The following is a 27038-nucleotide window of genomic DNA, read 5'->3' on the forward strand; positions in this document are numbered from 1 at the left end:
AAGCTTTTAATCAATCTCCTTTTTGAGCCATGTTTGAAGATAATATTTCAAAATAGACAACTTGGATAAAACATATACATAAAGGCGGGCCCTATAAAACTCCTAACAAGATCGTCTAAGTACTACCCCACCTAGAATTAGGACCTAGTTAGAGACTAACGGTCCTCTCAATAACGGTCCTCTCAAGGGCTCCATATGGCCCACTATAATATATGTGTTTTATCTAAGTTGTCCATCTATTGTTATAAATTATTTTAAGGCATGAGCTCAAAAAGTAAGTAAATCATAGGCTTGAGTAGACCTAACTATAGTAAGCAATTGTGACAACATCCTCTACGGTTTAAACCTTCTTAGAATCTATCATTATGTTTATATGTCATTCAGACTAACCGTAAGGTCACATAGACTTAGATCAAGGGAAAAAATGAATGAGCTCGATCCAAAACTTCTATGGCCCTCTAAAAGCTTTTCATGCTAGGCGTTCAATCTCCACTACTTTCTATAGTGTGGTCCAATTAAGCATTCGATCCACCTCAATTTTAGAATCATAACCTAAAATAATTTGTCAAAATGGATGGAAGGCATGGATAAAACACATTTACCACATTGCACCTCATAGAGCCCCTAATAGGGTCGCTGGTATCTAACTATGTCGTGGTGGTAGTACCCAATCCACACCCGATTCTTTGGAAGCCCAGCACCTCATAGCTATATGGGGTAACCCAACCTACGCCCGGCACACGCTTGTATAGTTCATGGCATAGATTCGTGCCAATTCCATACCTTGACGTAAGTCACATGCTCATGAAAGGAGGACTAAACTCTATAAAAAAATTTCTTCTTACAAATTAAAAATTTTCTTCTTGCTTTATCTGACATGAGACTAAAATCCATACCACCTTGAGAAAAATATTTTTTTATAAAAATAAAAAAATTCTCAAATCATTTTATTTATTTATTTTGAAACAACAAAATTACAACAATTGGAACGTCTAAAGCAGACCTCTTCATATCAGTCCATTCCTTTTCTCAAGCGTGGCCCCAAATCAATTCTGTGGTAGAATGCAAACATGCCACGTCGGCACGTGCACGCCAATCGCCTCTCAAATCATCTTCGCGCGAATCACCTCACCATATTAAAGCAGACATACCATTGTGCCGTTTGGCGGTAACAGAAGGCATTTGAACGTCTCTTCTACGGAGTTCGCGGGCCGGGCGGAGCTACTGAAGCAGGGTCTCGTCCTCTTGCAGGTGGAGCTTTCGGCCATGGATTCCTCCCTTTCAATCTTCTGTTTTTTATCCCTTCCCTTGTATTCTTCTTCACTCGATTATATATCCTTGTCTCGAGCTTCTCTCGCCTCGATAGTTTTCTTCGAGGAACAGACATCTCTTTCTTCCTCCTCTTCCACCCTCATTTCTAGGGGTTTTGGTGGAATGCTTGGAGTATTTCGTCTCTCAGATACAGATAATCTAGGGTTTTGGAGGACGACGGAGAGTATCTGAGTTTCTTGAGGTATGAATGGATTTTTCCTTGTCTGATCGGCAAACTATCAGAAATTGTTCGGTGAATCGTCTCTTGATGAATTGCTCCAATCTTCTTCTCTTGTAAATTCGTTTGATTCAATGAATTAGATCGCATATTGGTAGTAATATGATTCTTATAATTGATCTTCTTTTAAGATTCAGATTGCTAGTTCAAGCGGTTTTCTTCCTTTCCTGTTCCATTTTTATTTTTTATTTGGGATTATGGTAGTCGTGTGTAACCGTGAAAGCATTTCCGATTGGCTTGTTTTTTTTTTTGAGGAGTAGCAATGTCAAGGAGTTGATTTTAGGAGTAGCTTTTATGTTCTTACTTCTTTCTGTTGACAGTCATACTGTTGCTCCCAGTGGTGAGAATTTATATTCAAATTTTGGAGATTTTCCAAGCCCACAGCGTATAAAACTCTGCCTATCCATGCAATCGTCCGTGCCTATTTGAATGTGCGAGGCTCGAGCCTTCCATCAGGTGGGCCACAATGTTTAGATCTTCTGGCCTAAAAGTCATGCCCTTTCACGCCTCAGGTGGGCTGAAGTTACAAAACAAACGGATGGCTGTAACTAATTTTTTTCTTTCTTTCTAGCAATCCATTTTGTTTTGTACATCGTTGTCCACTTGAGGAGTGAAACAGCATGATTAAGGCCAGGAGATCTAAACCGTGAAGCCCATCTGATGGAATCCTCAGGCCTCACACGCATGTCCCATATTAACGTGTTCATGCATGTGGCTGCTCAGAGCTCTAAATGCGGGGCTTAGCGAAACCCTCAAATTTGAACTGTAGTAGCTGAATTGTGGGGGTTATGCAATTCTGTTACTTAGAAACTAGGCTTTTATGGAACTCCTAGAACTGCAGAATTATTGGGCCCTGAGCTTTGGCAAATGTTTAGGTTTTCTGAGGTGCCGGATTCCGTGTTTCAGGCCCATAATCTGCTGATCTTGACTGGAAGATCTTAACCCTTCCATGGCTTACAACTAGATGGTTAAGAAATAAAAACAGCAATGGTTTGCAAGCAACAGAAAGAAGGCAAAAAATCGAAGGGCTGATATCTTCCAATCTGGGATTTTTTTGGGGCATCACCTATCCACAGTAGGGCCCTCTGATCAATGGTCTAGACCACTGAACCATGACCTTGCTTGTGTGGAATAGGGAGCCTCAGGAGGTCATTCTTTGTTCGAACTTACATAAGATGCATACTTTTCATGATTATCTGGTTAATTGCAATGATTTTGTCTAGAAGTCTAAGTTATGCCATACGATGCAGGACTTAACACTATCATTAGTCTGAACTTAATTGAAATACTCATTTAGTCAATTAAGGAAACATGCCTGTACTTGGTTCAGTATTTCTTTTGGTTTCATCACAATATTGCTGTACGTACTAGGTCCTGTATTTGCAACAGAGAAATATGATACTGACTATAAGCTTTCCTCTCTGCAGAATCTCTTTTCACAGGTTTTGAGTGGTTGAAGCTAAATGAGGGAAAATATGGATGACAATTCAGTTGCCCTTGAAGCTATTAACAAGGAAGCTGTTGATCTGGTATATAGTTTGGAACTGTCATCCTTGTTTTAGCACCTGTTTGCCCCAACCAGGCTGCTGAAACTTGTAGAAGTGCTAAAAGTTTGACTGGCAGTTTGTTCTTTCTGCTCATCATTTCTGGTCAGGGGAGCTGTTGCATCTGTTCCTTGTCCACGACTTGATTCAGTTTAACCTATACTACTGTTAGAGTCACTTCTTAAATATCTATGATGTTTTTTGGAACTCATATTCTTGTGGAACATGACTGAGCTCTTTCTAGTTTTGAGCAGAGCTGCTGGTAGTGCATAAATCCTTTTGCTTCTTCTATTCACATGCCTATGCTTCGATACATGAGAAAGTGTGGTAATTGAAATGGTAAACGTACCAAGTCTTTTGGCTCATCAAAGATGACAAGGATAATGCCAGTAGTTCCGATATATGCTTAGCATCCTTAAAAATAAATGTCCTTCTGTAACTCAGAACTGTGAGGTCTTGTTTCTTTCCATGCTTGCATTTGTATGAAGTCATCACACATGTGAATATCTGCACATTGTTTCCTAAATGTATAACTTGATCCTTGCAGGAAAACATCCCCCTTGAAGAAGTTTTTGAAAATCTTAAATGCACACGAGAAGGTCTAAGCACTGATGCAGTTCAAGAACGGTTGGCAGTGTTTGGATACAATAAACTCGAAGAGAAAAAGGTGAGTTATTGGGGAACAGACTGGGATGAGCACACCAGATGTGGTAGGGGGAGATAAAAAAAATGTTTTATGGAGTTGTAATTGACCAAAATCTCAGAATCTACAGTAGGCTAGACTTGGTAGAACCACGATGACCCGGGGGTCAAGATGAATGGTTCGGATTTAAACGACTCTGCGTAGTCTATGTCCGTAGATTCTTTGTAAGGGCTTCAGTTACGGAGAAGTGTTAAACACCCTTCTTAGCCATGTAAATGTACGGTCTCTACTTTACAAGATTTGGGATTATTGAGATTCTAGCTTGTAAATAAGCAAATATAAAGAAAGAAATAAAGCAAATCTATAGTAAGGGGTATGTGAGAAGGGAAATGTAGCCACATGGTAAACAAAAAGTAATGTAAAAAAGGAAAACACTAAATGAACTGCTCAGATTAACTGAAGGTCTAGAGAGATGTGAGTGGAAAGGAAAGAACTTCAACACTCCTTTTGAGTGAGAAAATGATCTAAGCTCTTAAATCTCTAACTCTACTTTATGAAATTTTAGATCTCACGATGGTGGACCTTGTTTGGAGATGTAAGTAAGGAAGGAAGAATGCTAGAATTCTCAGTTAGAGAAAATAAATGGGGCTCTTCAATCCGAGCCCTACTCCAAGACTTCCTCCCTAGTCTTCAAGGCTTGGTGTGATAGTAGTTAGTTGTGTTGTGTTGAAGTTTGTTGGAAATGAGAGGGTTGAGGGATATTTATAGTTGGATGTTATGGTATTTGGTAATTAATGGTTAAGTGAGGGGCAAAAAATCACATGGCTTGTGACTAGCTCTTGGAAGCTCTAAGGACACATGAAATCTTCTCATTGGTTGGTTGGGGTGGTTGGCTTGGCAAATTGGGTGAAGGTTAGGAGTAAGAGGGTTAAATGATTTTCTTTTAAGGATTTTTGGTAAGTAGGATCGAAAATGGCTTATGATAAGGTGGGATGATAGGGACTTAAGAAAATAGAGGAAATAATGTCATCGTTGGGTCATCATTAAAAGTGAAAAGCCAATTTCCGCAAGTAATCTTACGCCAAATCTTGATATCTGATTGATTGACTAGTGTGCCGTAAAGGCCGTTACGGGGACATAAAGGCCGTTATGTAAACGTAACGGTGGCAACCATTACACGTTATGGGGTTGTAACGGCAGTAACAACCGTTATGGGAAAAAATGACCCGTAATTGCCGTTAACGGCACGCTACGTCCCCTATAAAGGCCATAATAGCCCCATAATGGTATATTACGGGACAAATACAGGTTTTTCATACTTTTTAATCAACACTACGGGGCAGATACAGTTTTTTTGAGGGGATTTTCAATAAATAAAATAAAATAAAAGAGAGAGTCCGTAAAGGTCGTTACGGGGCCGTAACAGCCGTTATGCCCCGCATTGGAAAGGTAACGGTGGTGGCCGTTACGGCCACCGTTACTGTTACGGAACACCTTGATATTGATTGCAGAGATAGTTGGCAGCCTTCAGAGAAGAAAAGATGAGGAAATTGGATTCCCGATGCTTATCTTTGATTCGAATCCCAACATTTGATTGATTGGCTATTGATTATGAGGCAGCTAGCAACTTCTGCATACAAAAGGGTGCTAATGGATTTTGAACTTTTGCTATCACTTGGAGGTCAATTTGGCCTTATTTTGCAGTTCGGATGGCTTAGATTAGGCTCTAGGCTGATTCAAATTGGGTTGGGAGTGTTCTGGGGTGAACTTATAAGAACTTAGATAGGGGTTTGTAGTTTTGGGATTACTTGTGAGAAGTGATCCCTCCAATGAGGTATGATTGACTATTTTGCTATTGGGCAAGGTGTCTATAATTATAACATTTGAATTACCTGATAGTACAGTGCAGCATGTATTGTTCTCTTTATGGGATAGTACTAATCTTAACTCTTTTTTTATTTCTATTTCTATAATGACTTCTGCAGGAAAGCAAATTATTGAAGTTTCTAGGGTTTATGTGGAATCCTCTATCATGGGTGATGGAAGCTGCAGCCATCATGGCCATTGCCCTTGCACATGGAGGGGTAAACTTGGAGTTCCATCTGATTTGTCCAATATATTTATCATAATGTTTTTAATAGTGTGTAGCGTAGCATTTGGCCTTCTATAGCATGTAGCGTAAGCTACACGATACTTAATATTTTTAATTAAAATAATAGAAAAATATGATAAAATTTACAAAATGCATAATTCCTATGAGTTCTTGATTGCGAATCTAGATCGTCAACCACATATTTCCTTGCAAAATCTGTCCCTTTGCCTTCAAACATCTCTAAGTGTGACCTTATTTATTTATTTATTGAAACATCACAAATTCATATTATGGACCAGAATTTGGATGGTCCGGATTGATCTAAGTGCTCTATTCACGATATGGACTAGAATTTGGATGGTCCAGATTGATCTAATATAGTGCCACATGTGATGGGGATGAGTCACCACCATTTCAAAATAGGTGTCGAACTAACATAGAAGAAATACTAAAAAAAAGTAGATTTCAGGTAGTGTATGCTACCTGCACTATACTCTACGCTACGCTACATGCCCTATAGCTTACGCTACATTGCATTTTAGCTATGCCATGCTACAAGCGCTACCAAAAACACTGATTTATCTTATGGCAAGTGATGAATTAGCTGAAGCTTACTACCTGATTCTATGTTGGAAAAACTTTTTACTTGCAGGATAAGGGTTCAGATTTCCATGATTTTGCTGGCATCTTGCTGTTACTTATTATCAACTCTACAATTAGCTTTATAGAAGAAAATAACGCTGGCAATGCAGCTGCCGCACTTATGGCTCGGCTGGCTCCAAAAGCCAAGGTATCCATAATTGTAGCTTCATTTGTCCTGAGACAAATCAGTTCCAGTTTGTGTTTGATTTGAGTTCAATGTATCTGTTGGTCCACAACTGTTTTTTATCAGGTCCTACGAGATGGGAGATGGAGCGAGGAAGATGCTTCCATCTTGGTTCCAGGTGACATTGTCAGTATTAAGCTTGGAGACATCATTCCTGCGGATGCACGCCTTCTTGAAGGAGATCCTCTAAAAATCGATCAGGTATCTGGTTAGTTAAATTGAGTATTCTGCTGTAATATAAATATTTTTTAACATTTAAAAGTAAATTGTAAAATTGACTAGTATGCAGAAGGTTATTATGGGAAGGTTGGGTGTTGGTTGGTGTCATGTGTCTGAAGAGTGAGAGTTTGACATTACAAGCACAAAAGATTAAACTCGATGAAGTAGGAGAGCACAGATACTAGATAAGTAAACAAGTTATGAAACAAACAATCAGATTTTGAAATGCAATAAATAAAACCTTAAAGAGTATATTATGTTGGGCACAGTATTGATTCCTACTTTAGTTATGAAATCTAATGACAATTAGCTTCTGATTATTATTATTATTATTATTTTGGTCATAAGATCACTGTTGGAAAGCTCAACAGGGTGACCTTCTGACTTGGCAGAGTCAACCCAGAAAGACCACTTATAAGATCGATGCAATGTACAAACTAGGCATATGCACACACTTGAATTGATCAGCTGTTTTTGGTGACTTGGCTGAGTCGAGGGTCATATAAAAACCCCACCAAGTCATTCCCAATTTTCAGGGAATGAATGAGCATGGGTTAAACCTGTTTCCATTGACTTGGGCCTTCAGTTTACCCCTATAACTTGAGTCATTAACAAGGGAAATTTCATTATAAGCTCAGGTTACACTTTTTTATGCTAAGCAACTAAATGCAAACGGTTTTTATCTGTTGAGGGAATCTACTATGCTGTGTCATTAGGTTTCATGATGCCACAACCAAAACATTTCTATTGTACAAGTGGCACAATTGTATGGTGGCATAGATTATCAATCTTGCTGTTACGCTACTTGGATAGTTGGATGGCCATATCCCAAATGTTGAGGAGATATGACTATAGTAGCCACCCAACTAGTAGCCTGAAAATAGGATAGTTCAGAAGCAAATAGTCAAATTTTTGTCCAACCACTTGATCCACATTAAACCAGTGAAACTCGCAAAAACTAGAGGATTGGAGTTGTAATTTTTGGCTGATAACCCATCTGATTTTTGGCCCATGTAACCAATAATTTTAGGGATGAATCATTCTCAAAGACAAGTTGACACTTAAATTTTGGTTACAAGCTTGTGGCATGCTCGGTGGTACCCAGTCTTCTACGGTGGGGCTCACGTTGTGGTGGGGTGTACGCTTACGTATGCATATTGTGGGGCCCACATGGAGCTATAGGGTTAAGGTCACCCCAACTTTGGCACCAAAAGCCTACTATATTAATTGTCCCAATCATTAAACATGTTTTCCAAGTCTATGGTTAGGAAGGAACTGCAAAGAATTTCCACCTTGTAGTTGACTCTGTTAGTGTGAATGGAGTGTGCACATCAGATGGATAGAGAGCCTTGCTGCACACGTCTAGCGTCAGGCTGTTCATCAGGTGAAGCCACTTTGAACATGTGTGCATGATTTGCACCATTATCATGTATGCCCACAAGGAACATGTATTATGAGGGGGTCAAGTCTTCCCACACTGGATATGATAGGAATTGACAAGTAAAGCTTAGGAGAACTCTGCTGGCATCTCTTGTATTTGTTTTGTTCCAATTCAATTTAAATGCAAATGTTGTGAATGCTTCATCACTTCATTTCGAAAAATCACACACACCATACCATCCAACTGGCACCTTTGACTTGCATAGGCAACAAGTTGATCCAATATCTAATCGCTCATAGTGTCCAAACAGCAGTTCGATTACAACTGAGAATGTTGTTTGATTTAAAATAGAATGTTGAGGGAGTGCTGGATTGAAGTAAAAGGGCGTTTATATATATATATATATATATATAGAAATTTTTCTTGAGCTTATGCAGATTCCTATTATTAGGCCTCGTTTGGGAGCGTGTATTTGATATGCATTAGCAATTACCACTGAATCCATGTAAATTAGAATCACTAGTTGTGTTTGGCAGTGTGTGATCGGAATCGACTAGTATCCATGTGAATGTGTTTGGCAGCCTATGTTTGGAATGCATTGGTGGAGAGAGAGTGAGAGAGAGGACTGTGACTTGCGAATCAGTGGTAATTGGAATCTACGTGAAATGGAATAACATAGTTTTGCTGTGATTTCACCAACTACCACTGATTGCACACTCCCAACAACCAGTTAATGTCCTGTATATTCACCAATTTGATCATGATGATAATGGAACTATCCCCATTGTTAACAGTGCATGGAGTTGGCAATGGTTTGGGAAACAATTTCTTATGTAAGGTGTAATGGACATTTGAAGGCCCCCCGGTTTGACATATCTTAATGTGACTTTCTCAGTCTGCTCTTACTGGAGAATCACTGCCAGTGACCAAGAATCCTGGTGATGGAGTGTACTCAGGTTCTACGTGTAAGCAAGGTGAGATTGAAGCTGTTGTCATTGCCACAGGAGTTCACACCTTCTTTGGGAAAGCAGCTCATCTTGTGGACACTACTACACATGTTGGGCATTTTCAAAAGGTCAGTTTTTCATGAAATCAGGAATTCTTTTATTGTTTGTGAAGTTAAAGCAGACACTAATTGCATTACAAGGAGTTTGAGAAGACTCCAAAGCACGTCTGAGCACTTCCAACACACCAGTATTGCAACCAGGATTATGGTGACAATTTCAATGACAGGTGGAGCCATCTTTAACTCAAAGAAGAATTTTAGTCATTCATCTATTGATAATAATTTTATTGGATTGTTTTCAGGTTTTAACTGCAATTGGGAACTTCTGCATTTGCTCAATTGCGATTGGAATGATCATTGAAATTATTGTCATATATGGAATTCAAGAGAGGAAGTATCGCATAGGTATTGATAATCTTCTTGTGCTGCTCATTGGTGGGATCCCAATCGCAATGCCGACTGTTCTTTCTGTTACAATGGCCATTGGATCACACCGCTTATCTCAACAGGTTTGTTAATGGATATAGGTAGCACTGCTTTGGTATTGCTTGATTAATAAATAATTACAACCACACCTGCAGTTTCCACATAAATGGATACATGTTTTCTATTCATGAAAGGTATGAAAATGATTTGTATCCTCTCATTATGCAGGGTGCAATAACAAAAAGGATGACAGCTATTGAGGAAATGGCAGGCATGGATGTGCTGTGTAGTGACAAAACAGGAACATTAACCCTTAACAAGCTTACTGTGGATAAGAATATGATTGAGGTTAAAATTGTGTTCTCATATTGTTTTTCTGCATTTCCATTGCATTGCATAGTCTGTCAATAACTGTCTAGAAAATAAAATGAATTTCCTAGTCCTTTTTTTTTTCTAAATTGAAGATATGGATGAAAATTTTCAAACATTAAATGCAAACCAAACAACATTGTTAAGTCATCATCATCCAAGCCTTATCGGGTCGGAAAATGCCATTTTACATGTTAAGTGAAATTAATGAGAAACAGCTTAGAGTTCTATTCTCCAATATCTTCCAGGGATTGGAAAGATTGATGGGCTTGTGAGAGAATATAGTTGTGTAAATAATGAGAAAATGATAAACAGTTTGTTGAGTAGTTGGTGAGTGAGCCAATCCCATCCTTGTCACTGCAGGTTTTCACTAAAGATGTTGACAAGGATTCTGTTGTATTGATGGCTGCAAGAGCTTCACGATTGGAAAATCAGGATGCTATTGATGCTGCCATTGTTTCCATGTTGTCCGACCCCAAGGAGGTAACTGACATTGAATGATTTTTCAGGATACAAGCAAATTGCCTGAAGAGTTGGCAATTTTTCTCACTTCTTCCTTTCATCCTTTGATTAACTGAAGGCTAGCATATAGAATATTGGTGCCAAGTTTCCTCTATTGCGAATGTTGTTTGATGTACCATATACATTAGATTTTATTTTTTATTATTATTATTTTTTTTTATAGAATCATTCCAAATTCCAATAGGTGAAGTTTTATTTTAATTTATTTTATGATAGAGGATCCTCAAGACTTGCGGGTTGTGGACTTATTTATCTCCGTTGGTTGGGTTCAAGCCTGTAGCTCAATGGTTGACTGGGCGTGTTTCAACATTGAGGTCTTAGGTTGGAGCCCAGCTTACCTCACCACTATCATCATCATCTAAGCCTTATCCCAACTAATTGGGGTTTGGTTATATGAGGCCATAACTTTAATTAGACCATGGGTCATCAAGTCCTTTCTTACCATCTCCACCTAAGTCCTTTGGGCCTTCCCCTTGCCCTTTTAGAACCTTCAACTTGTACCAACTCACTACGAAGTCATACCCGGCGCAGTTCTTAATCTTTGTTGCACATGGCCAAACCACCCAAGTCTACTTTCCCCCATCTTATTATCTATTTGTGCTACTCATAAATTCCCTTGAATGCATTCATTTCTTATTCTATCCTTCCTTGTCTTGCCACTAATCCATCTCAACATTCTCCATTGGATTGAGTTCATCTACTTATTTTTGTTAATCTGATTTTTTGCTAATGATGTATTGTGATATTATTCTGCTTTTTTTCTTTTTTTTCTTTTTTTTTTTTCCTGTCTTTTCATCTTCAGACTTGCTTTTCTTCCCAAATCTTACAAAATGTTTTGCTGATTATTGAAAGGCACGAGCAGGCATTCGAGAGGTTCACTTCCTTCCCTTCAACCCAACTGACAAAAGAACAGCACTCACATACTTAGATAGTGCTGGTAAAATGCATAGAGTGAGCAAAGGAGCACCAGAGCAGGTATAGAAATTTTCATGCTCATGCTTTGGGATTTAATATCTGAAATGATTGAACTACTTGACTAGAATAATCACCACGTGGGTTTTTCAGCACAGTTGTGGAGATGAGCAATTGGATATTCACAAATAATATAAATTTTTTGGTTGGCATTCAAATAATAAATTAAAGATCAAAATTTTGAATGGAAGTGCTCAAGTGGTTTACTCTTTTTCAGCTTCATTCTTGATGCAAGGCAGTTCAAGATCTGTTTTTGTGTGTGTGTGTGTGTGTGTGTGTGGTGTGTGTGTGTGTGTGAGAGAGAGAGAAAGAGAGAGAGAGAGAGAGAGTACAAAAAAAAAAAGAAGACAGGTGTGGACTTGCTAATGGCATTGGATGGTCGAATCAGTCGTAAATCTCTCACTGGCAGACCATTTCAACAAAATACCCGACTTCTTGTATGGTTTCATCATCCAAAAAATCTCCCACATAAATAGAGACTGCAAATTCTCCTCTCCATCAGATATGACAAACCATGGGGTTCATAGAGTGGACTTACATACATATGAATATCCTTTCTATTAATTAAGGGGTCCTTTCTGCCTGGTGTCTTTTGTTTTGTAGCATTTTTTTTTTTTCTTTTTTTAATAAATGCATCTGCTTAACTGAAACTGAGGTTTAATCATTCTAATGCACAAGGGTTTTACTATGAAGTTAAAAGGCATCTAACAGCCTATTGTACATCAACATAATTGAGCATTGCACCGCAAACTGTATGAAACTGCTGAATACTTCTGTTCTTGTCCTCTGTATATTCTTAATTTGGCATTGAACACGTCAGATATTGAATGCCGGGACATGTTTAGTAATTTTCTTAACTGAATCTAAAGTTTAATATTTCTATTTCTCATGGTTGTAAATGATAAGTTACAAGACCCCTAAAACAGCCTATCCCATCAACATAATTAACCATTATATACCAAAAAAAAAGAGTATGAAACTGTTGAATTCTTCTGCTTTCATCCTATGCAGATTCTTAATCTGGCATCAAACAAGTCAGATATTGAACGCCGGGTACATGCAATAATTGATAAATTTGCAGACCGAGGGCTTCGATCTCTTGCAGTTGCCCGCCAGGTAATTCAGCTTTGACTTTTTACCTAGGCTTCTTATCATGTCCTCATATATTTATATTTTTAGTCTGTAGCATTTGTTAAGTGATTGGAATGTGCTCTTATTTAGGAAGTACCTACTGGTAATAAGGAAAGTCCTGGAGGGCCCTGGGAATTTGTTGGCCTTCTCCCTCTGTTTGATCCTCCTCGCCATGACAGTGCTGAAACAATTAGCAGAGCTCTTGATCTTGGAGTAAGCGTCAAGATGATAACAGGTGTGTATCTCACTTTCACTGCCAATAATGTCTTATTTTTTCCCTAACCTGCAACAGGAATTTGCAATTCCATATTGCTGTGATGGAACTGAAGATTTCTAAACAATGCTTAAAATATCAGCCGGTGCATCTAAATATGTAGAAGTGAATCATATATCATGTTGCCAGGTGATGATGGCAGGTCAAGTGTTTACTTTACCTTGTTGGACAAGACATCTGCTATATTGTATGTATGTGTGTGCACATGCGCGTTTCTTCATGTGACCATTATACAGCAGTTGAATATAAAATATGTGCACATGTCATAAATAGCCTGGTCAAAAACTGTATCGCTTAGTGGTTGAGTCGAAAAACAGATTGGACTGGCCTTTATTCTGTAGTTCATCTCTTGACCTTCTCTATACATTTTATCAAGTACCTCGTTTTCAAATATCAATATATTTTCTGAAGCTGAAAAACATAATAATATTCTAAAGACTATTATGTTTTACCTTGGTAACTTTACCTGGAAGCTTTGCACTAGGCGTGCCCAAGACCGGGGGGAGTAAGGGAGATGCTAGGTGGGCAGCCCGTCACAGAAAAATTTTCAAGTAACCATGAGAATTCCTATTTCAAATATGATTGACCATACAGGGTCCATCAAGCCAACATCAAATAGCTGTTACAAAGTGATGCAGGACAGATGGTTGGATCATCAATCTGGTCCTGCTTGAAGAAGATGAGGCTATTATTTGTGTTCCAATTGGCCTATGGGACGCACAGGTCCAACGAGATGTACCAACCAATGGTCCGATTGACCTGTGGGACCAACATGATAAATCAGATGGCCAAAACAATGATCGATTGAACTGTCTGGGTAATTTGGAGTTTATAGATTGTATACATAAAAAAGGGGGGCTTTTGTGCAACTGTACAGCCCTAAAGAGAGCTACATGGTTGTGTGAACAGTTCAAAGAGTGTTTGGAGTCTTCTTAGGTCTAGTTCCCTTATTTAATAGCTTTCTAAATTTGTTACCAGATTCGTAGTAGTTGAGATATTTTATGTTTGAGCAAATAGGGTTTTAATATTGAGTTCTGTGATTGGTGGTAGGAAGTTGTACTTCATCTATGGTTATTTAAAGCCATATATGGATTATGGGAGAGGTTGATGATATTTTGGTTGAATAAAATTAGATTCCTTATTCCTTTCGATGGGATTCAAAACCCTGGAAGAGTGATTCTTCTAGAACCCTCTGGAAGTGACTCATTAGGACCTTTTGTGGGGCAGCTTCGCATCGTTATCTTTATTTCCTATCATTTCTTAATTTCTTGCTGCGATTGGATCAATTGGAGATGTATTGGAGCATTTAGAGTTGGAATCAGTCATATAAATAAATGGCATGTAATCTGATCTATGCATTCAATTCTGTCTCTATGCTTCATTACAATGTTATGATGATAATGATGATGCAGCCACTGCCACTGCCAACAATGTCAATGACGATTTATGTTTTAGGCTTTTAGCTCGATTTCTCATCAATGTTTTTGTTTTTTTTTCAAATCCTGCTTTTCAAATTTGAACTGGTTACTCTTAGAATCTTCATTGATTTCCAATATCAATATATTTTTCCAAAGAAAAATATGCTTACCTTGTTTTGTTGTTCCTAGTGCTTTTGTTGTCAAAATCATTCTTTTCAAGTTTGAACTGGTTTTCTTGGTACTATCGCACTGCCAGTCAGTGCTGCTATCACTAAATATGTTTCCACTAATGTGTCCCCCATGGAAACCATTGCAGGTGATCAATTGGCAATTGCTAAGGAAACTGGGCGTCGGCTGGGAATGGGTACAAACATGTACCCATCTTCATCTCTGCTGGGGGACAGCAAGGATGAATCAGTTTCGGCTCTACCTGTGGATGAACTTATTGAGAAAGCTGATGGTTTTGCTGGGGTCTTTCCTGGTAAAATTTTCACATATTCTGTTGGTCCTATTAATTTTTCTTATGCCATTTCTTATACTGTGTTTTCTTCCACAGAGCACAAGTATGAGATTGTGAAGAAACTCCAAGCTAGAAACCATATCTGTGGAATGACGGGTGATGGGGTCAATGATGCACCTGCATTAAAGAAGGCAGACATAGGAATTGCAGTGGCAGATGCAACAGATGCTGCTCGAAGTGCTTCTGACATAGTTCTAACAGAGCCTGGACTGAGTGTAATCATTAGTGCCGTTTTAACAAGCCGTGCAATTTTTCAGAGAATGAAGAACTATACGGTAGTCTCATGCTTTCATTTGCTATATTACAGAAAGGGACTGTGCATGTGCTGCTGACCTTCTCCACTCTTGATATTTACCATGACATGGATCTGTTTGGGATGGCTTGATTGGGGCAAGTGCTTAGTTCACACCATACGAAGGGACCACAAGTGTTGGGAAAAGCAAACATGTCAATGTACCTTAAAATTGTCAATGGTCCAAAATATTTCATGAATCAACAGCTTTGTTGTACTGGTTGGTTTTCAAGTGAACAAGGTAGCTGCATTAGAAGTCAGTGTAGCATATATGTGGCCAAAATCTGAATCAACTAAATGCATATATGCACATGAAGAACCTAATTTTTGTCCTCATACATGTTAGCGATTCATGCCATAATCAGTTTTATATGAACACGGACAATTCTTGTGACCATGGGAGGAAAGCACTAATACTCCTATTTCCACATCTGCTTTTGACAATCTGTTATGCTGTTTTTCTTCTGCATAAAATAATATTCAATGTTATTTCAAGCCCTTCATCTAGATTTACCCTACAGAGGTAAAAATGTGTTTGTGAGAAACAGAAGTGTATGTCCAGACGTTGACAACTTTTACTGTTTTTTTTTGTTTTTTTTTGTCATTCAGATATATGCCGTGTCTATCACTATCCGTATTGTGGTAAGTTGTCAACTATGCCATCTTTTTTTCCCTCTACCGTTTCGCTGTTCCAAAATAATGTGAAGCAGGTATCCTTACTGTCTATGGATCTTCTGAATATATCTATGAGGAAATACCTGTGAAATGCAACGAGTGTTTCATCATAGAACAATCACTTCCTTTTGACACCGTGTTACTATGGAACAGCTAGGCTTTATGTTGCTGGCTCTGTTCTGGAAATTCGACTTCCCTCCTTTCATGGTTCTTGTCATTGCGATTCTTAACGATGGTTAGAAACTCTCTTGGATCGAATGTTGTTGAAATTGTTTTCATCTGTGTTCTGTTATGGGATTGTCGTGATCCTTTTCTTATTTTTCCCTTGAAAATTTCCCTTTTCTAATTTGTGCACTTGTTTCCAGGTACTATCATGACAATCTCCAAGGACAGAGTCAAGCCTTCTCCGCTTCCTGACAGCTGGAAACTCAGTGAAATTTTTGCAACTGGAGTAGTCATTGGAACGTATCTTGCTCTCATGACTGTTGCATTCTTTTATTTAGCTTACGAGACTAATTTTTTTGCGGTAAATACTTCTTTGTTCCTCAATGTTGTAAATAGTACTTCACAATTCATGACTTCTTTAATACTTCCCACAAAACAGAAGGTACTTTTGTCTTGTGGGTAAGAACAAAAGATGACTTGATTTTTATGGAAATTGACAAAATACATTGGAAGTATTTTCCAAAAATCCTAGCATTGATAGGAGCAGGTCTCGATTTCTTTTAATTGGGCATGTCCATGTCGGGCCCTTCTGCTTGCGCTACTGTGGCTTGGCTACTTTTGAAAAACTTGATGCCCGGGAGTCAGTAACCATGTGCTTTTGTCGTCTTAAAAACTGTGTTTGTTTCTTTTCTTCTTCATTTTTTTCAATGGCTTGGTGGTCTTTTGTAGGTGTTCTCTTACTTAGGTTGGTAATTTTAGTAACCTGCAACTGTACCCAGTTTCTGTAACCCCCACGAGGGTGTCTGGTATTTCAGCTATGCTCATGGTTGTCGTTATTCAATATAGGTGCACTTTGCTGGCCAAACAACCACCTCTTATAGGCCACCACCACATATTATTACCTTCACAAGTACCACCACATACATGAAAATAGAAACATGCATCCATTCATTTGTTCGCATGCTTGCACAAATAGAAACATTCATTTTTATCTCTACTTTTTTTTCAGGACCATTTCAAAGTAAAAACTTTCAACAAACATAAGATCGCTGATGAAGATAAGGAAATGAACAGTAAAATGTTGGCATCTGCTGTGTATCTTCAAGTAAGCACCATTAGCCAGGCATTAATATTCGTGACGCGCTCTAGAGGCTGGTCTTTCATGGAAAGACCTGGACTTCTGCTTGTTATCGCCTTCATCATTGCCCAATTGGTATTGACTTTGAGACTTGCTGTGATTCTGCTTTCTCCAGATTGTTCAAGATAAAAATATAACGGTAGTAATTAACAAACATTTCAGAGGAATGTTTCCCAGTTGGTTAGCGAGTAAGACCAGCTACACCCAATTTTCCTTTGAAATTGGAGTAGTCATCATTTTCCTTTTTACGTAGCATATACATGTGAAAATACATGCATGTTCATTTTGGGTTCAAGAGGATATGCATGCATATTTTCCTGTTGTAAATGATACGTTGCCCTCTGCAGTTGATAATATGATCAGAGGCAAGGTAATTTGCATATTCTACCGATTCATATCTGGATTTGCATACATGTAGCTGTGCGTGTAATGTTACCAATAGTGCTCCATAAGTTCTTTTGATAGTAGATTTAAAGAATAGCTGTTCTCTGTTGAAGATTGCTACTGTGATATCTGCCAAGGCAACCTGGGGTTTTGCCGGTATAAGAGAGATTGGTTGGGGTTGGACAGGAGTTATCTGGCTCTTCAATATTGTAACTTACATGCTGCTTGATCCAATCAAATTCTGTGTCCGATATTCACTGAGTGGAAAAGCTTGGGGACTGGTTTTGAGCCAGAGGGTTAGTAAATTTAAACTTCACTGCATTCAATTTGCCTTAGTCAATGGTTTTCCCTACTAAATACTTCTTGTTTTCGTTTTGCCATTTTCATCCTTCTGTTTCTGTTTTTCTGTGGGCATTCTTCATCTCTCTTTGTTGCCTTTCTATGTTCAACAGACGGCTTTCACAAACCAAAAAGACTTTGGTAGGGAAGCTCGGGAGGCTGCATGGGCGCGTGAGCAGCGGACGCTGCATGGCCTCCAGTCAATTGAGACAAAGATGTTTACTGAACGCATCACGTTCAGAGACGTTAACCTGATGGCTGAGGATGCTAAAAGGCGTGCAGAAATTGCAAGGTTAGCCATGAAAACTTTGTTTCTCTTAATGCATACACCCGCAGGATAAGCATGCATCTGAAAACCATAAAATAGCAATCATTAGCCTTTTCCATAGTCAAATTCTCATGAACAAGATGCGAGGTGACCATTGTGAGAGGAATATGAGATTTCTTATCCAAACAAGACCCTAAATGGGAATTCCTATTTCAATAGTGCTCCTGAAATCCATGAGAATCCATCACTAGATAATCATTACACCTTTCTGTTTTTTTCTATTCTCACAATCCAAACAGGCCCTTTCTAATGGCTGGAAAAAAAAATGAAAATTACCGTTCTTTTTCATTTCAATAGTGGATGAACCATTTGTCACCATCATCATCATTGATATTGTTGTTTCTTAGGCTGAGGGAGCTTCACACTCTCAAAGGCCGCGTGGAATCGTTTGCAAAGCTTAAAGGATTGGACATCGATGCCATCAACCAGCACTACACTGTCTAGAAGTGTACCAGAGCTCTTCCTTTCTCATGCCCTTCCTTCCAATCATATCATTATTTTCCTAATATTTAATTCTAATCTTGTGGACATGATTATAGACCTGACAATTGCTCTGTAGACCAATAAGCTTCATATGTATAATTACTGTTCTATGTGGCATTTATTTATAGTTGGAAATGGGAAAAAAAGAAAAAGAAAAAGAAGAAGCTCAGTTGCAGATTCCATGATTTGCCAGTAACCTGAAAGCTTGTGTATGCCATAAATATGGCATTCCACTCATCAGATGGGCTAAACTTTGATAAACAGCAGGGTTACAAACAACCAATGGTCTATCATATCAGTGCACATGTTTGGCTCACCTGATGAGTAGATCAGCCTGAATTTGGGACTAGGCATGTTCATGGAGAGTCCCACCTGATTCGATGGCTGGATCTCACACGTGCCATATTGGATCTTGTGTTGTGATTCAATGCAATCTCCTCGCTCAAAATCTGTTTAGCATCTTGTACCATGCATGGAAGCAAGAATATATTTGATGTTTATGGAGAGTTATTTGATACTCTGGCAGCGTGATGTTTCATGTGCATACATAAATCTAAATTGCAGAACTATAGATAGATCACCATCCCAAAATCAAATTTGTAGAGCAATCCTGCTGTTGGACGCATGGAAGTTAGCTGAATTAGGACCATTGGATCTTTTCTACTGCTGCTGTCCACCAAATCAATGCAAATTACCTTTTATTATTGATCTAATTGGAGCCCACAATTTGGACAGTTCAACTTGAGTTATTTTTATGCCATGTGTACTATTTCTCAGTGGCTACTCACCATCCATGGCATTCTGCCAGAGTAATGAAGTTTTTCTCTTTGCTTACATTATATGTGAAGATCGGCACCAGTGTACAGATTACTTGCTAGATGTCTTTCACTGACCAAGAGCCACGTGGGTGGAATTTTCATAAGACCCACCTATCCATCAGGTACGTTTTCACCATGGAACCCAAATCATGATGATCCCACAAAGGTGTGAGCCACCATAGGAAACAGTTGGGATGGGATGCCCACCATCAGTTTTGTATTGGGCCCATGGAATTCGTTCATCTGATTTGCCTCATTAGGACGAAAGAACTACCCAAAAATCACAGTTAACAAACACAGGTGTGCTGTACCTCATGAATGTAGAAGTTTTAGGTATGATTGGCGTGGCCCACCTGAGTGCTGAATCAGCCTGATTCTTGACATCTACGCCAAACAAAGGATGGTATACCTGATGGACGGTCTGGGTTTCATGCACGTTAAGTTGTTTCCCGCACATTAGAGAAAGCAAACCTGGCATTGCTCATGGTGTGTGACCCTTATGCAGTCTTATGGTATACACGCATTGTGGCATTCAGGGACCCGATGATCCATCCTTTCGTGCTCATCTCATCCTACATCATGCAATATACACTATAATAATAATAATAATAAAAAGAAGGGGAAAACACAAAAATGCATGTAACATTGCCTTCAAAACAACAAAAGACAAGAAAATACAGAAAATTTGAAAGAGAGAAAAATATAGAAATCAAAATACAAAGAAGACTACATATCGATCGTGCAACCTGGCTTTGTTATCTGCCCACCATGCCCTCGCTGTGGCCTCATCGAACCTTTCCCGGCTGCAACGTTGTTGAACCGGTTAGCTCTAAGCTATTTGTAATGATAATTGCATGTGCAAATCTGGAAGGTAAAACAGTTAATTGGACGACCCAAAAATTGTTTTTCTTTTTTTATATATAAAAAGTGGGGTGCTGCCATAGAAAATCAGTGGTTGAATGATCTAAAGATCTGATTGGCCCATTCAGAGAAAAGCTCAATCAACCGTCATGATTTCTAATCAGCAGCTAGGAACATACAAACCTTGTGTGATATTGTTCACCTCATGTACTTGTACTTGTTGCGTGCAGCTCAGCTCAATCTCAAGCCAACCAAATAGTGGATCCCCACAGTAGGTTGGTCAGGTACCTCTTGGTCATATGGGGAATGATCATATACGTTCAAACTTATGGTGATTACCATATGTTCCAGCTATGTGTTGTCCACATTGGTGTGTGAGTGCCATCCAACAAGGCATTAGATGCTTCCTCCCATGTCAGGCCTAGATACCAAAATGTAGGGTGATCAATGACTCAGGTGGACCAAAAACCAAAAAGGAACAATTGGGGGACATTGGAAGGGGGAAGTCTGCCATAGAAACTTTCAGATAACCACAAGGACAAAGGGACACATCGAAATCCAGGCCATTCGAATACTCAAGTGGGCCACAACAAGTGAATATATATATATATATATATATATATATATATATAATATATATATATATATATATATATATATATATATATATATATATATATAGGTTTTAGGAGTGATCGTACATTGATCCCTGTGGTGTGTACGGATTGAGATGATTCTTGGAATGTGCAGTGGACATGATGAGAAGGCGCATCAGATGTACGGTTTGGATTGGACATACACATCACATGTGGGCTCCACACACTTTGAACATATGTGATCATTGCCCATAATCAAATTGATTAATAGACATTATTTGTTGAACTGGAACAGTCTACTGCTTCTCATCTTGACCATCCAATCTGCCAGTTATGATCATACTTTCTTTGCAACCTTTGGATCATAATTCATCCTCAGCTGGCCCCACTGTTTGAACTGCTCAGATTTAATGCACATGCAGGCCGTCCAATCTGAAAGATCCCCCTGCCTTGGATATGATGGCCCGGCCCGGCCCGGCATCAATCCACATGGGACTAACGTAACTTCGACGGATGACGTTATTTCTGAATGTGGGGCCCACCTGAGGTTGACGTGTCTGATCTCCCTAGTGCCATCCGGATACGACCTTATAGTCACAGAGACGCCAGGTTCATCTTGTTCTTCCCATTCATCGATGCCATCGTCGCTCTCAGTGCTCGACTTAGAAGCTTCTGTAGTTGATGACGTGTCGTCGGTCGTGCTAGAAAGTTTCATCCTCGACGTGTGCATGGAGTCGTCCGAGTCATGATCTTGGTCCACCTCATGTTCAGGCATGCTCGAGGATGTAACCGGGCTTTCATTAGCTAAAACGACGTCGCTCTAGATCAAGAAAAAAAAAAATTTACAGGTAATTGCATGATCTCTCTTACTTTTAACAGTTTAATTAAATCAATGGATGCATATTATCAGTTTGTACAAACGGGCCACAAAAACAGCCATGGTACATCAACGGACCCAATTGATTAATGGTGTGGTCCACTTGTGCTTTGGATATGATTCAATTTTAGGCTCATGCTCTAAAATAAGCTAGAAAAACAGATGGACAGAATAGATAAAACACATACATAAGGTGGGCCCCACAGAGAATCCCCAGCGCGGCAAGGTCCTCGTACTACACCATCCTACAATCAAACAATCTTAACCATTCAATCAATAGCTTGTAGAAACAACGAGTGCCGAAATCAGAACAAAGAAACATAAGTCCAAGAAAATCGACTTCATATGGGAAACAATGGCCACACACACACTTCTGTTTAAGATTCTAAGGAAACACTGCCTGATGATACCAACCGTCCAATCCATAGTCTTTTAATAGATGGTAATAAAAAAAAAATACCTATTCTCACAAGATCAGGATCGTCAATGTGATCTTTCAATCGTATCCAAATAGTGAGAGTGGGCCACTCATTTCAAGCCTCCTCAATCGTTCACTACCCATGTGGGCAAGTTTATGACCATCCCAACCGAGCATCGTATGGGCCCAGCCATGGATTGACCCGTAACCACATCTCGCTTTGATTGGACGGTTAGATTATGGGATATGCATCTATAGCTGTACATAATACATTCATCATTGGAAATTGGAATGTGGCCGGTTCTATCTCATCCATCTGCTCCACATATCCATATTGGCATGTGGTGACCTGATTCAAAGGCACAGAATCCTGCAATAGTAATATGAAACTAATAGAGAGACCAAATAGATTCAAGTGGGCCACACATGTCATATTCATTATCTCGTTAGGTAAGGCTAGATTGCAACAACTCAATACCGGTACGGACTCGGATTCGGTGTGACCTCTCCAATACAGAGGTCGGTGCTGTGGGCCCCAAAATAATTAATGTGTCTTACCCGTTCTGTCCATCCATTTTTCCAGCTTATTTTATAACACTAAGTAAAAAATGAGATAATTCCAAATCTCAGGTGGGTAAAATAATGACAATTGAACACCCACCATTAAAAACTTATCCGGGTACTTAAGTTTTTGATCAAGCTGATATTTGTGTTTTCCCTTCATCCAGGTCTGTGTAGCCTATCAACAAGCTAGATGGGAAATAAATAATACAGTGGGCTTTAGGAAATATTTAATGGTGGGTGTTCATTCTTGGGAAATAAATAATACATTGGGCTTTAGGAAATATTTAATGGTGGGTGTTCATTCGCCACTGTTTTCCTGTGGTGTGGTGTGGCCCTCTTGAATTTTGGATCTGCCTCAGGTGTGGTCTCATGTCCTAAAATGAACTGGAGAAATAGATAGACAGAATGGATATAACACACACGTTACAGTGGGCCCTATAGAACTTGGGGTTACACAGGATTTCCGTGACACCATGTCACAGACTTTTTATATGTTAGTTTTGGACCATTAGAAAATTGGTGGAAAGTCATCCTCTCACACGTGGCACCACAGTACGGCTATTCAGACCATCCAAATTGTAGGTGGACCATATGTTTGTACTTAGTTTGGTAAATTAAATCCAACAATTCATTTATGACTATCACGCGGGACCAACGTACAGCTATCCACACTATCCAAATTGTGGGTCCCATACTCTTTCTTGGCAATTAATCCCAACAACCGACTTATGACTATCAGCTGGAAGGTTAAAAGTAAAATCGTGAGTGCGCCAAATATAAAAGGAAAATCAGATGGCTATATTGTCCTCTCAGTGCAATTTCTAGCCAAAGATCTTGATTACAGATTTGGACGGTTTAGATTACTGTACAACTAAGCCATGGGTAAAAGGGTTAAAAAAAAATATAAAATAAAAAAAATAAAAACTGGGTCTCACAATCTAAAATGAGTATTAAAGACGGTCCTTACATGGTGGGACAAATCAGACCAACGGTCTGGATTGCTTTATTTATGCCTGGCAATGAGTCGTACTATATTTATTAAGAATACGTTCTAAAATTTCCAAACCGCTGTGTTGGAGATTGAACGCTCGATATAGAGAACTTTCTGAGCTAACAAGTTTTAGGTCAAGCTTATATGTTTATTTAGTTTTATTTTTATTTTTATGAGTGTTATCGCAAGGAGGCTAGATGGCATGTGATGGGGATTTTTAGTGGATTTCAAAATCTAAGTACATCTATGGGGTACATGTGATGCATGTGTTTTATCGGCAATGTCCATCCATATGCAACTTTTATATGTGACAATCAAGTGGCATATGCATATAGGTACTGTCATTAATTATAAAATGAGGTCCATTGATTAAGATTTCATGATCCGCCAAACATGCATTTCATTTAAAATAATGTTTTTCTCAAAGGAATTAAGGATTCGATCCCAAATATGAAATTTTACCATTAGAAAACCATGGTATTTCCAAACACATAATTATTATATAATAATGGGGTTAATTCTAGCTCATGCAATTCAATACCAGTTAACTCGCATTCCAAATAGGCCCTAAATATCTCTAATCGAGGACTTGCTGAGCGAAAATATAGATCATTATTAAAGAAGGAACAAAAAAAAACACAAAGTTATCTCGACTGTCCATTTGTTTCCTAAAGGATAATCCAATTGCTATGATTATCCCATCGGTGTGAGATTTTGAATGTCGTCCATAGCTTGATGTTTGGTTAAGATTTCATAATAAATTCAAGATTACCTGATTTGGGAGACAAGATCTTTGTACGGTGTAGAGTTCCATTAGCTTGTCCGAGTTTTGTGTCCACCACGTCTTGGCTTCTCGTGGGTTAAACAGCTCTTCGCTGAAATGGTACAGTTCAAATTCAACATAAAAACTGAATACGTCGAGTGCACTTTATAAGGGAACTCACGTCACACTTGGGATTGGGCACACGTGTGCAATAGTGAGGCCACTCATCAAGCAATCCCCATTGTGTAGATACACTAAAAAAATCAGGATCATCTTGTCATCAAGTGAGACACACGTGTAGAAAACAAATAAATAGTAAAGAGAAATTCACCAACAGTCCAAAAAAGATCTACATGTGTGGCCCACTTGGTAATCAGACCCATCGAAACTGGTCTTTTGGGGATTGCATCTACACATTGGGTTGCCTGATGAGAGGCTCCGATTTCACAATTCCCCACCGTGTCCTTTGTTTCCACATGTGCCAATATTTCCCACGTGCAAGATCCAATCCTACCATTAGGCAAGCCCTCCGGGATTGCATCTACACATTGGGCCCACTGTGATGTGTGTGACATCCACTCAAATAGGGCCCACAAAAGTGGCCCACTTAAGTGGATATCATTTTAGGATGTGAGCCCAAAATTCAGGCCGATCCAAAACTCAAGTGGACAACACCAAAGGGAAGAGTGGGGATGTGGAGCCCACAATTAAAATCTTCGTGGGGCCGTTTAGCTAGTTAATCATGTGGACTAACAGACCTCGATGAACGGTGAAGATGAGAACATAGAAGAAATTAGAAGATAGAGAAATGAAGATAACCTAAAACGTATTTTCTTCAAGAGATTGCTTCCACCTGGCTGAGAAACGAATGTTGCAATAACACCATCTTCCACCTCTACTTCCCATTGCATTGGAACTTCATCCACTGTAACCTCTCCATCGCGACCGTTCATTGTCACCGTTGGCTGATCGATTATGGCAACCTTCTTGTGGACGGTCCAGATCGAAAACGGATTGAAACACCGATCGATCAGGTACTTGATCTACTCCTCAAACAAAAGAATCAAAGATTAAAAAAATAAATTCTTAGTAAAAAAAAAATAAAGAAAGATGTTTTTGTGAGATGGGGATACATGAGTAGAGAGCTCTTTGATGGCTCGTTTGGAGCTTGAACGAGCCATGCACGTGACCATCTTTTCTTTAGTGGAAGATATCACGTGATTCTCTTCTACTGGTGTGTATTCTCTCGAGGAAGGATGAGATTTATACGAATGAGGGAAGAGAAACAGTTGAAAGATTGCTTTTTGAAATTTTGAAAGAAAAAAACAGAAACGCTTCCCTAACTTGCGTTCGTGATTCGTCAACGCTACGGACTAAAAAGAGTTCGTTTTGGCCACATCGCGACTGAGGATAACATTCATGTGTTGCCTCATTTGGCCCAAATTTAGATGCGATCCGATGATCTAAACTGTTCTTTATATAGTTCCTTTCTTCAAAAGCTGTAATAAAAAAACTATTAAACTATCAGATGGTACAAATATTAGTTACATACGGATGAAATGTAGGTAGTTGAAATGAAATTTACATACGGATGAAATGTAGGTAGTTGAAATGAAATTTTCAATGGTTCAGATTTACTGCAAAAATAAGTGCTTAGGTTCGACATTAGTATGTCATTCGAATAGCGCCCAGATGATGGACGATTCAGATCACTGGAAAATCTCTTTATGAGAGGCCCACCATAGAGCGACAAACATTGTTGTTTACATGCACGACGCAGGTGAAGCGAAATGATTAAGATGTCTCTACACGCAGAGACACTTGCCAACCGCGCATGGGCGTATGACATCCCAGCCGTGTATGATGTGGATCGGATGTGTGTGCCGCTCTTCTAAAAGATTAGGATGTTCATCCATCAGGTAGGACAGTCTTGTTTGAAATTTTTGGACAATATAAATACCTGCAAATTATCTATACCGTCATTTTCAGTAAATAGGTGGCCTATCTGCATATTTTAAGGCCTCAGTTTTTTTTCCCAGATCATCTTGATGGTTTTCCCAACGTTTGAACGGCTCGGATGAACCCAACATGAGTTCGGTTTACACGTATGTCCGCACGTATAGAGATACCTCTGGGGCAACAAACCTCCTTTGATACTCTGGTAGAGGACACTGGATGATACGCAGGCACTCGCATCTGTAGGCGTGGCGTTTATACAAATCAAATAAAACAGTGCAAAATCATGGAAACCAATAATGATAGATTATAAGCCTAAAATATTATTAATCTCATAACTGGAATCTCTGACGTAGGAAAATTTGTTTGTCGAATTTCAACCTTTGATTATTTTCAAGCCAACTATCCAACAGATATCAAATAATCTATCGGTTGAGGTATCATTTCAGTAACAATGATGTTTTTTAAATCATCTAAAAGGGCAGGCACTGTATGGGC

At 39.0% G+C, this 27038-nt stretch overlaps 2 protein-coding genes across 6 annotated transcripts; one reads left to right on the forward strand and one right to left on the reverse strand.

Moving 5' to 3' along the window:
• Positions 1–1180: 1180 nt before the first annotated feature.
• Positions 1181–19118, forward strand: LOC131233478 (plasma membrane ATPase 1-like). 3 transcript variants are annotated; one of them, XM_058230193.1, is made up of 22 exons: positions 1181–1513; positions 2977–3078; positions 3641–3760; positions 5722–5820; positions 6481–6618; positions 6721–6855; positions 9150–9329; positions 9563–9769; positions 9915–10034; positions 10419–10538; positions 11430–11552; positions 12561–12665; positions 12771–12915; positions 14689–14853; positions 14929–15167; positions 15794–15826; positions 16013–16094; positions 16225–16385; positions 17034–17237; positions 17660–17842; positions 17999–18177; positions 18561–19111. In XM_058230193.1, the coding sequence occupies exons 2-22, from the start codon at positions 3013–3015 to the stop codon at positions 18655–18657; spliced, it is 2901 nt and encodes a 966-aa protein (XP_058086176.1). In that variant the 5' UTR covers positions 1181–1513; positions 2977–3012; the 3' UTR covers positions 18658–19111. The 3 variants fall into 3 exon arrangements, with proteins under 3 accessions (XP_058086176.1, XP_058086175.1, XP_058086177.1); XM_058230192.1 differs by having other exon boundaries at positions 14689–15167; positions 18561–19118; XM_058230194.1 differs by lacking the exon at positions 17034–17237 and having other exon boundaries at positions 18561–19115.
• Positions 19119–19457: 339 nt separating this feature from the next.
• LOC131232861 (protein Brevis radix-like 4) lies at positions 19458–25911 on the reverse strand. 3 transcript variants are annotated; one of them, XM_058229362.1, is made up of 7 exons: positions 25718–25906; positions 25404–25627; positions 24594–24696; positions 22037–22093; positions 21514–21791; positions 20261–20317; positions 19458–20086 (listed from the first exon to the last, which is right to left on the reverse strand). In XM_058229362.1, exons 1-7 carry the CDS (start codon positions 25775–25777, stop codon positions 20077–20079), a joined length of 789 nt encoding a protein of 262 aa, XP_058085345.1. In that variant the 5' UTR covers positions 25778–25906; the 3' UTR covers positions 19458–20076. The 3 variants fall into 3 exon arrangements, with proteins under 3 accessions (XP_058085345.1, XP_058085344.1, XP_058085343.1); XM_058229361.1 differs by lacking the exon at positions 19458–20086 and having other exon boundaries at positions 20137–20317; positions 25718–25904; XM_058229360.1 differs by lacking the exons at positions 19458–20086; positions 20261–20317 and having other exon boundaries at positions 21104–21791; positions 25718–25911.
• Between the last annotated feature and the right edge of the window lie 1127 nt (positions 25912–27038).

The sequence above is a fragment of the Magnolia sinica genome, chromosome 18, assembly GCF_029962835.1.
Source record: "Magnolia sinica isolate HGM2019 chromosome 18, MsV1, whole genome shotgun sequence".
Taxonomy (NCBI): Eukaryota; Viridiplantae; Streptophyta; class Magnoliopsida; order Magnoliales; family Magnoliaceae; genus Magnolia; species Magnolia sinica.

Excerpts from the sequence above, each read along its gene's own strand:
- LOC131233478 (XM_058230192.1), top strand. The coding sequence starts at position 3,013 with ATGAGGGAAAATATGGATGACAATTCAGTTGCCCTTGAAGCTATTAAC. Across the intron at positions 3,761-5,721 it reads ATAAACTCGAAGAGAAAAAG|GAAAGCAAATTATTGAAGTT; the intron begins GTGAGTTATTGG and ends TGACTTCTGCAG. Across the intron at positions 16,386-17,033 it reads ACGAGACTAATTTTTTTGCG|GACCATTTCAAAGTAAAAAC; the intron begins GTAAATACTTCT and ends CTTTTTTTTCAG.
- LOC131232861 (XM_058229360.1), bottom strand. The coding sequence starts at position 25,777 with ATGGTCACGTGCATGGCTCGTTCAAGCTCCAAACGAGCCATCAAAGAG. Across the intron at positions 25,628-25,717 it reads TCAAAGAGCTCTCTACTCAT|ATCAAGTACCTGATCGATCG; the intron begins GTATCCCCATCT and ends TTTGAGGAGTAG. Across the intron at positions 24,697-25,403 it reads TTGAAGAAAATACGTTTTAG|CGAAGAGCTGTTTAACCCAC; the intron begins GTTATCTTCATT and ends GTACCATTTCAG.